This window comes from Tripterygium wilfordii, chromosome 21 (assembly GCF_013401445.1).
Source record: "Tripterygium wilfordii isolate XIE 37 chromosome 21, ASM1340144v1, whole genome shotgun sequence".
In the NCBI taxonomy this organism is placed as follows: Eukaryota; Viridiplantae; Streptophyta; class Magnoliopsida; order Celastrales; family Celastraceae; genus Tripterygium; species Tripterygium wilfordii.
Window position 1 is genome coordinate 7,056,246 of NC_052252.1, and position 10,228 is coordinate 7,066,473.

Below are 10,228 nucleotides of genomic sequence, written 5' to 3' on the forward strand. Positions count from 1 at the left end.
CACCACCGGACTAATAGCAGACAACACCGAGATATACTCGAATAACTCTGTCCGGTGATAAATTTAGACAGACTAAACACAAATAAAATTAAAGACAACACACACAAATTTGATCAAGATTTTTGGTTTCCTCTTTATCAAGAAAGACATATCTCCACTAGATCTAGGAGCCTCATCATTATGCACTAAATATTTGTCATTGAAACACACTAGTATAAATGGTGTTGTGAAGAATCCACGACATATGGATGTGAATAACCATATTTTATCTTCTTAAAAAAAGCTGTGATGAAGAAACTTTACGTATTTCTTACTGAACATAACATAGATTATAGAATAGATTTACAAACTAGCAAAACTAAAATTACACATACACTATAAGAGGTTTACGACGGACGAGAGAAACTTTGATTGAGAGAAACTCTATAGAGAGGAGACGGCTAAAGTTGTAACTAAGCCAACCAAAGTTCATTGAACCAAAAAAAAAAAAAAAGAGATTTAAGACATTTTCAACAAATATTATCGAGTCAAAGTTATTTCATTCACAATGAAAGTCTCTATCAATGACAAACCCTCTATACCTTAAAAAAGATAAGTTACATTGTTATGCAACTTTTATGAGCATCGTAATCATCGAAATTTAATAAATATTGCAAAATCCAAAATAATAATCCACCAATAATTTCATAAAGAACCGTAAATATAAATTAGAAAGTAAATTACATTGCATTGGGTCAACATAGACTCGAGCGTCCAACCCACGAAAAGTCTCCCCAAAACATTTCTTATTTCTTACCAAACCCAAACCAAACTATTACAAAGTCGTCATTGCTCTCCCACTCTCCACAATCCATCTCTCTCCCTCTCTCTGCGTGTGTGGAGACTGCAGTGCACAGATTCAATACTGCAGACCCAACAATGAAAACCTCACCAAGAAACCATGAGAAACCATACCCCTCTCTGCTTCCATCCCCAACAAGTCACAGCACAACCAGCAGCAGCAGCAGCAGCAACACAAACAGCCTCACTCACGGGATCCAGCAGATTCATAATAACAATCTAACCCCGCCGCCGCCTTCACCGAGACCCATAACCAGATCCGAATCAGCCAATCCTTACCCGACTACTTTCGTCCAGGCCGATACCACTAACTTCAAACATGTCGTCCAAATGCTCACTGGTTCTTCTGAGACCGCCAAGATTGCCAGCTCCAAACCCGCGTCTAATACCCAACACAAATCCGACCCGTCTCCTAGAAACCACACCCACAATATCCCTCCCATCAAATCTACACCCAAGAAGCAGCAATCTGGGTTCAAGCTTTACGAGCGAAGAAATTCCCTGAAAAACTTCAATATTAGCCCCCTTAACCCGTTCTTTAACCCGAATAACTCTGGGTTCTCCCCCCGAAAACCCGAGATCCTATCTCCTAGTATTCTTAATTTCCCTGCTCTGGCACTCAGCCCGGTTACGCCGTTGATACCCGACCCGTTCGACCGCTCTGGATTTGTGAATTATAACTGTACTAACGCGAATAATGTGAAATTAGATGCTGAGGCAGAGGAGAAAACCATTAAGGAGAAGGGCTTTTACTTGCATCGGTCGCCCGCAACCACGCCGCAAGGATCGGAGCCGAGGCTTTTGCCTCTTTTTCCGGAGACGTCTCCCAGAGTTTCAGGTTCTACTAATTAAAAAAATCAAGAATAATGTTTTATTTTCTTTTCCTTGTAACTTTTTTAATTTTAAAAAAATATTATTGCCATTTATAGAGAATTTGAGATGGAAAAGCGAGGACAAGCCTGTAATGTTGGATAATTGAGCAGAATGAGAGAATCTTGCTTCAATTGTATAGTTTGGGTTCTGATCTTCTCTTCTAATTCAATTGTGGTATTTATCAATGTGATGCTAGCTTTTGTTTGGCTTGATGGGTTGGATGTCTATATTGAGTGAATTTTCGATTTCTTACTTTGCAATTCTGTTATTCATGGATCACCATAGGTTGCATAGGTTGAGTCAAATGACTCATCTTTCGCTACTTTTTCCTGGTGTATCAATAAATGCAGAAATGAATGATTGAGCTCTATTCAGTTTCATTACTTTTAGAAATTAATAAAAGACTGTAAGAAGTAAGAAGTGCAGATAAACAGGGAAGAGAGGAAAGGGAAAAGTTTGGAAAGTTTTGAGTAGAATGTCAAAAGCAGCTTTGGGGCTAGCTATCAAAAAAAGAGTTGATAAATGGGCAAGGAATCTTGCTCCTTTTGTTATTGTTGTGCTAAGTGGGAGGAAGATGCCAAGAGAGGCAACCATTCTACCTGCTTGGATTTTAAGCACTCTTTGGGTTTTGTTAATACACTTCTACTACTATGTCATTGGTGTTGGTGTAGGCACTTTTTCACAACTAGTACTGTAATGGTAGACTTTGAGTTGGATTTGGAAGTTGGATCTACGCCTCATAGGTTAGAATAGAAAGATAGCTTGTGCATGTGAGCTATTGCCATTTTCATTGATGGTTACTATTTAAGTTTTTTATGATGTTGAGAGATCTAGTTAGAGTCAACAAGAAAGCAATAAATTTTGGTAGCCTTGGTGACCAGATTGTTCAATTGTAGCCACTGGAGATTTTCTTTTATGTGGCCCCAGAAATTGGAAAGAAAATGGTGGAAAAAGAAAGAGAGAGCAATGTGACCCATTTGAGTTTCCCTGAGCCAGGGGGTACTTGATAGAAACATAGACTTGAATTGCTGTAAAAGCAATCATGCAGAGGTAGTTTCTCTATCTTCTGAGCTAGCCTTGTTTTTAAGTCTACTTTTTGACTCAGGATTGATCAGAGACTGTAGTGAATGGAAACGTGAGAAAGGTGGAGGTGGTAGGGTTTGTGGGACTTGTGATGATGAAGGAAAAGTAAAGAAAAGAAAAGCAGAGGAGTGGGGAAAAGCCTTTAGACAATGGTGGTGGGGGGTGGTCACACTTTATTTTGTTTTCTTTTGCCTTTCTTTGTTTGTTTGTTTCTTGGAATATCAAATTGTTTTGTAGACCCTTAGCATCCCATTGTTGATGGACCATTAATTGCAAAATTTGAAACCTTCATGTTCACTGTTTGAAGACCTCATTGGTCTTTTCTTGCCAATCATGATCATGTCATCTTCCTATCTTCCTTCCTCCATAGTCTCCTGAATCTCATTGTTTCATTTGCTGCATCTTTTACACATTTCATGCCGGAAGCCACAGTTTCGTTTGTGTTAGTCTCCATTCCACTTTGTGGGGGGTTTTTGCTTTGAATGGAATAATGTACTACCACCAACTATTGAGACTAACCTAAAAAATGGTTGGATAAGCTTTAAGACTCTATTTATTATACTATGATTCTTAAGCTTTAAGACTCTGTTGGTGAAGGTTGATGGAAAACTTTACATGTACAAATGGCTGCAGTTGAATCAAACCTTTCATCTTATTAAAAAAAATGCGGACTTTTATCCTCACAAACAGAAGTTGAATAAGAAAGGCATGTATTTGCTGAAAAGATTATAGACATATGGTCCAGAGATGGGGGGTTATTGGAGTGAAAGGGCAAAGGCCCTACTACTGGAGGACGGATGGCGATGTCTTGTTGAAACTTGAGAGTGGATCAAGAGATTTGAAGATATGGGGACCCCAGCAAGTTTGAAATTTAAATGTTGGTTTGTCTACTGTGATTAGTACAAACCAAATTATTGACTGAATTGAGCTCTCCTGACCCTCCGAGTATCAGTTCAGCCGCAAAGTTGGACCTCAACGAGGGATTCCTTCCAGCCCCCCTTGTCCTGGATGTACACATTCATTGGGACCTTTTATTCCAATTGACTTTGGTGGTTTGGTGTCATAAAGAGGCAATTTGTTGTTCTTGATCCAATGAATGTTATTGTGTTTTACGTTCATTTTAGACTTTTCTGCCAATTTTTGTCAGATAATTATTGTTCTTGGAAGGCTCTGCATTGGCAATTTGTTATTTACTTATATTGTCTCCTTGCCCTTCCTGATAGGAAGAAGGGGAAGAGGAGGGCAATACGGTTTCGAGGGAGTGATGACAAGTGTTTGTGCCTGTAAAATCAAAGCTAACTTGTTATCGTAATGCTTATTCATGGAAAGAAAATGAAACTCTGCTCATCTTTGAAGATGCACATCAGTTAAAATTCCTAAATTCTGCACATTTGGAGGCATTTTCTACTGATGAGTGGTGATGTAGAGAAGTCATGACAGTAGATAAAATTGGACGGTTGTGGTAATAATTTCAACTAATAGTAGGAGTAGCCTCTCAAAATAAAATAGGTAACTGTGCAGGAAAATATAATAGCCAACTCAAAGCAACAAAGATGGGGCTCTAATCAAACAGAGAGAATCCCATATCTTCGTCCTCGCTCTCCTCCTTTTCTGGCTTCTTCTCCTCTTCCTTCTTCTCTTCAGCAGCAGGAGCTGAGCCACCTCCTGGAGCTGCTGTTGCAGCTACTGCACCACCAACAGCAGAACCACCGATAACAACCTGTGAGAAACATAGTGAACTTCAGATTGCATACCAAATTAACTGAAGACCCATGATTTTCTTCAGCGGTAAGCAATGATTAAGAACAGCAGATGCTTTCCAGCAGCATTGTTAATTATAAAAGAGATTCCACAGAAATACTCGAACACAATGGATAACACCAATTTCTTTTGCTGGTCAATTATTGATTGATGTTTAAGCTCCAAAAAGCAAAAGCTTGACAACTTTTTTACCATTAATTGGCAATTGCTGTCAAATTCAGCAACGTAATTAAATACAATAGCAAAATTTTAGTTAAAGAGATATATGAAACAAAATCTGATCTACGATTCCACCTTAGCTCCCAATAGGTCCACGTAAATCAGAAAGAAAGCAAAACAAAATCTCACACTCCTCACTATTCACAGAAACAGCGAATACATCAAATAAATCCGCAAATCAGATATGATCAGGTAAAGAAATCAATCCAAGTTCCAAACGTTACATGTAAAAAGAGTATATTAGATTATTAAGAATCGAGAAAAGATAATAGACCTGGAAGACGCCGGAGGAAGGAGTGATGATTGAGAAAGAAGTACTGACGCCGCTGGAGGAGTCCACGGAAAGGGCAGTCTGGACGAGCTTCCTTTGGAGATCGTAGGTGGAGGGAGCCGAGGCCTCGAGATCCCCGGAGAGCTGCTTCCCAGTCCACTCGTCCCCTGAGCTTCTGCACACGAAAGTGTAAACTCCCATTCTCTCTCTTTTGTTTCTCGGCTGAAAACCCTAACCCCAACCTCAATATGACGAGAGAGCGACGAAGATTTGATCGTGGAAACCCGAAACCCTAGTTGTCGATTTGAAAAAAACGGTAATTGCCCTATGGTCTTTTAATTCCATTTGTGTCCTGATGGACCTGGGCCTAGCCCGCCTGTGTTGGTTATTTACAAAAAAAAATGGGCTTTAATTCCAACTGATTGCTGATAGAGTTGGGCCTAGCCCGCCATGTTGGTTCTTCCCAGTTGCTTCATTTAATCATTTAATGATTTTATCTTTAATTTTGTTCATTTTATTTTAATAGTAAAATATCTTTGAAGAAAAGAAATAGTCAAATAGTAGCCCATATAATGATAGCTTATGACAGCTCAATTCTCTTAAACGAAGGTTTAAAACGTTTTAACTCTCAAAATACATGTTAGATTTAAAAAAAATTACATATTCCGAATCAACGCATAAAACTCTTTCTAAAAATATCCATTGTCGATAAGTTTTATCGGGTGGATTTTAATTTCATTGTTTTTTTAATAGAATTTAAAAAAATAGATTAATTACTAAAACAATGATTTCTAGAATTATGTTTTAAAAAACAATGAAATTTATATTAAAATAATAAATTTTGCACAATGAATTTTGGGATAAAGAGTGAAATAAAACTATTTCATTGATTAAATCAATGGAATAAACCTGTTGGACTCCCATGAGCTACTAAACTGATGGGCTACATGTCATTTTCGATAGTCAAATAGTCAATATTGTTGGAAAAATGATGGTCAACCATAATATGATCTAAATTTAATGACTAATTAATGAGAGCCATTGAATGATAAATGATGGGTCTTAATCTTCAATATGAAGAGAAGAGTTTGTAGTTTAATATGGTCCAAAACCATTTTTTGGTTGAATGAAAATTGACTTCAAAATAACCATGTTAATCATGAAGAACAAAGTGCAATAAATGTGTGTATGAGAATCCCACATTGGAGAAATACAATATAGATATTGTCTTTATAAACCTAATATTTGTACGAAAGCATTGAACCCAAGAACATCCAAGCTTTTAATGTTTTACATGTCATTTTCATATTGTAAAATTATCAAATATAAACTCGCGTCGGTTTTATAAGCATGGTAACCAGACATCTTATTTGACACTCGGTACTTATTTTTCCCCATTATATCTCTATCAAAGGGATTCAATGTTCAGACAATCTGTCGTGCGAATTAATCCCGTGGGTTTTAATGTATCTGTCAATTTAGTCCAAGATGGCTTGCTATTGGCTAACCTGTTCCAGGCCGAAGGTTGGGCCATATTGTTTGGGTGAAGGCCCATCCATGAACGTGGATGGGGTTTCAATTCTTTGCTCCAATTTTCTCCTAAATATCATGTTAAATAATGATTTTTTTTTCCTTTGAAAATGCAATATTAGAGTTTAGAAGTTAGGAGTTAGTGTTTAGGATTAAAATTTAGTGTGCGTATAGCGTTTAGAAAACAACTTAGCATTAGCCTAGTGGTTATATCATCGGACTTAATGGCGAAAGATCTCTCTGGCCGGGTGTTCGAACAGGTGGGACGTAATTCTTTGCACTGTAAGAAAATAGTTCTTTTGCGACGGGATTTTTCATCACAAAAATGGTTGTCGCAAGGGCCGATGTCATGTGCCTGCTTCCTGGGAGGGATTAATAGCTCTATTATGCGTATCGACCCAATCTTACTTGCGCACTGAACTTCGGCTCAAGACTAAATTGGCTCACGAGGTGACCATTCCAGGTTTAAACCTGACTCAGGGGTCAGAAAGCGAACGTTAGACTGGGGCCTTCCCGGTCACCAATACCAAAATACTCAATATAACACATTTTAATTTATGATTTAATATATTTTTTGAGAGTATTGAAGTAAAGAATTTGAGCCCCATCCCATGATACACATAGCTCGTAGGGTGGAGAGAAACGAGGAAGACTAAAAATCTATAATACACCAACTAGTCTTGGAGCTAGGAACAGTCGACTGGGAAGCAAAATAAGTTTGGCAATCATGGTGGTAATAAGAGCATGTTCAAACAAGGACGATGGAGAATTGGTTGGCGCAATGGGTCGTCATTTTCATGGAAGGCATCATATCTTATTCTCCCCCGGACCCCAACCCATCCACCACCAACAATAATATAACGTTTTAGCGTTTGTGCTAATGGGAGCAGTTGCAACTCCTAACGGATCTCAACGTCACCCCCCCCCCCCCCCCCCCCCCACCCCTTTTCTGCCGTTACGTGTTGCTCGGGCCACGTGCCACTCAACTCCTCCACCTGTGTTTTTCATTTCTCCAAACTGCCCTTCTAAGCGTCCAGAGAGAGAAAAACGTCAAATGAAAGTGGAATGAGAGAGAGGGAGAGCGAGGTTGCTTAACTCTGACACAGCCACCACAACATCCCCCAATTAAACCACCACAGTCGAAGCCATCACGGCACTCTCCTCCTCCGACGCCTTAGCCAACGAACTGTCTTCTTTTAGGTCTCCTTTTGTCCTGTGCTTTATTGTTGTTTTGTGAACATACAAATGGAGTGCCAGTTGTTGTGGATTATGCGTATTTTTCTCTACGGTCTCTGTAGAGAACATAATCTATTACCCTGAAACCCTGTCCGTCTGTGGGAACTTTGCAATTTGACAAAACCCGTACCCCTCTCTGGCAGGTGGCAATCTGTCTCTAGTTTTGGTTCCAATCTAAACTTAATGCTGCAAGATGACAAAGTGTTTGTTGAAAATCCTGTGAGAGTTTTTTAAAGAGGAGATTTGAGTTTTTAATTTTCTGATCATCTGGGATTCAGGAGACCATTGTTTGGGCATGAACCAGATTAAGAGTGGCCCTGGTTTTGCGATTTTGTGTAGATTCTCAAGACCCACTGAAGGACACGTTGAGCTCATTCAAACCCCCTATCTGAAACGCTTGCATGCTGTGTACCAACCCCCTAAACCAATATAAAGGAAACCCAATTCAATAGAAATCAAACCCATTATAAAGATTGAATTTTTGGGGTGAAAAGGAGAAAGAGATGATGCAGAGTGAGAGAGGGGATGGTGGAGGGAGTGAAGAGATGAGGCAGAATCAGACGTCGAAACCACTTCAAGGAGATCAACAACAGCCGCCTTCACCACACCCTCAACAATGTCCTCGTTGCGAATCCTTGAATACAAAATTCTGTTACTACAACAATTACAGTCTCTCTCAGCCTCGTTACTTCTGCAAGACTTGTAGAAGGTACTGGACTCAGGGTGGAACCCTGAGAAATGTGCCCGTAGGAGGCGGTCCCCGGAAGGGAAAGCGAAAAACGACATCATCTGGTGAGAATTCTAGCTCTCAGCCTAATCAGCCAAATCCACCTCAGAATTTCACAGCCCCGCGAACTATGGGCATTGCCAATTCAGCTATTAGTTCTAGTCCTGCTGTTATGAGGACTAAAGAATCTGGTGTGCCTTCAATGGAATCATATTATCAAGGAGGTAGGTTCTTGTCTTCTTTAGCAGCAATTCAGTCTCTCCAACCACCACGACCTTTTAATCAGCCTGTGAGTCTTGGTGGCGGTGGGGATTTGGGTGGTTCTTCAAATTTGGGTCTGCTGCAGGGTTTCAATGTCAATATCAATGTGCCTTCTTTTGGGTCAAACCAGCAACTTAATCAGCAGAGACAGTTTTATCAAATGGGTGCTGATAGAGATAAGAGTACTTCAGGTCTCATGTTTCCATCCGATCAACAAGAAAGCTTGATGATACAATCAAGCCGCCCTGGTTCTTCAAGCTCTTCTCAGCACAATTGGCACCAGAATTTCATCAACAATACTAACCCCAATGTCTCTGATACAACTATGTGGAGTACTGTCAGTACCAGCACTGGAAGCAACAGTAAGAATACCACCACTACTGCTGGAAGCTCCAGTACTTCTGTGAATCCCAATCAGTGGCCTCATCTTCCGGGTTATGGTGCTCCACCATAATCTGTCTTCTTTAAGTTCCCAACATAGCATGACTCCATGAAATATTTTGGCTTTATGTACATAACAAAACATTGAATAACTTCAAATCTTTTTTTTTTTCCCTTTTAATGGTTTCAAAGTGTTTTTCTTTATTTGTTTTCATGGGTTGGGGGACACAGTACAGACTGTACAGTTCATGCAGAAATGGACAGATTTCTATACTGTCATTGTGCTTACATGTAGAGATCATGACTTCCTGGGTTTTGCTCAAGTTGTTTGAACTTTTGAGCTAAGATATATATGTAGTGAGCTCTGGTTTGATTGCCTTATCTCTACTTTAATCGGGTAGAAGTGCATTTATCTTTTCTGTTAATTAGTGTTTTTGAGAGCCAAAAAAGAGGATGGAGATAGAGGCAAAGAGTGCATGATGTGGTGGAGCTGATGTGTTTTGTCAAAGTTGTTGGAGAAGAGAAGATGGTTTGTTCTGGTGCTGTCTGTTTTGCATGTGGATGACTAAAGACACTGAGATATGCTTTAATAAATCACTTTAATAAAACTTCTAAATGCTTTTAAGGTTTCACTTTTTTATGATACATACAGTACACCCAACTCTTATCACTCTTTTTTTCTCTTCAAATTTACCTTTTGTGAATTGGTTTGGTTGTACACTTGTATTGAAGATCCAAATGACACTAATTAGAGGCATTTTGTCATGTGTTTATTACCAATACAAAAAAAAAAAAAAAATGTGGCTTAATTTCTGGGTTTTGACCTGCATGGTCGTTAGCATTCATGGCATGAAAAACACGTGCATGGGAGGAGCTTCAATAATAAATGGTTTTTGGTTGATGTGTTCCACTTGCTCCCAAAGCACTATTGGAACTAAAAATGTCCCACGCCTACAGTAAATTATTGGACATAAATATATGTTTGAGATGTGATTCCCGATTAAAAGCATATACAAACCTTCTTGGGATGCCTCCCAAGTCCCATC

The 10,228-nt window shown here is 39.2% G+C and overlaps 3 protein-coding genes across 3 annotated transcripts; 2 read left to right on the forward strand and 1 right to left on the reverse strand.

The window, feature by feature from the left end:
• The first annotated feature begins 801 nt into the window (after positions 1–801).
• LOC119988988 (VQ motif-containing protein 4-like) lies at positions 802–1,925 on the forward strand. The gene has a single exon (XM_038834266.1). It carries the CDS (start codon positions 919–921, stop codon positions 1,690–1,692), a length of 774 nt encoding a protein of 257 aa, XP_038690194.1. The 5' UTR covers positions 802–918; the 3' UTR covers positions 1,693–1,925.
• A 2,218-nt stretch (positions 1,926–4,143) lies between these two features.
• Positions 4,144–5,363, reverse strand: LOC119988990 (60S acidic ribosomal protein P3-like). Its single transcript, XM_038834268.1, has 2 exons — positions 5,051–5,363; positions 4,144–4,516 (listed from the first exon to the last, which is right to left on the reverse strand). The coding sequence occupies exons 1-2, from the start codon at positions 5,246–5,248 to the stop codon at positions 4,358–4,360; spliced, it is 357 nt and encodes a 118-aa protein (XP_038690196.1). The 5' UTR covers positions 5,249–5,363; the 3' UTR covers positions 4,144–4,357.
• Positions 5,364–7,554: 2,191 nt separating this feature from the next.
• Positions 7,555–9,807, forward strand: LOC119988652 (dof zinc finger protein DOF5.3-like). The gene has a single exon (XM_038833767.1). It carries the CDS (start codon positions 8,317–8,319, stop codon positions 9,253–9,255), a length of 939 nt encoding a protein of 312 aa, XP_038689695.1. The 5' UTR covers positions 7,555–8,316; the 3' UTR covers positions 9,256–9,807.
• Positions 9,808–10,228: the final 421 nt, after the last annotated feature.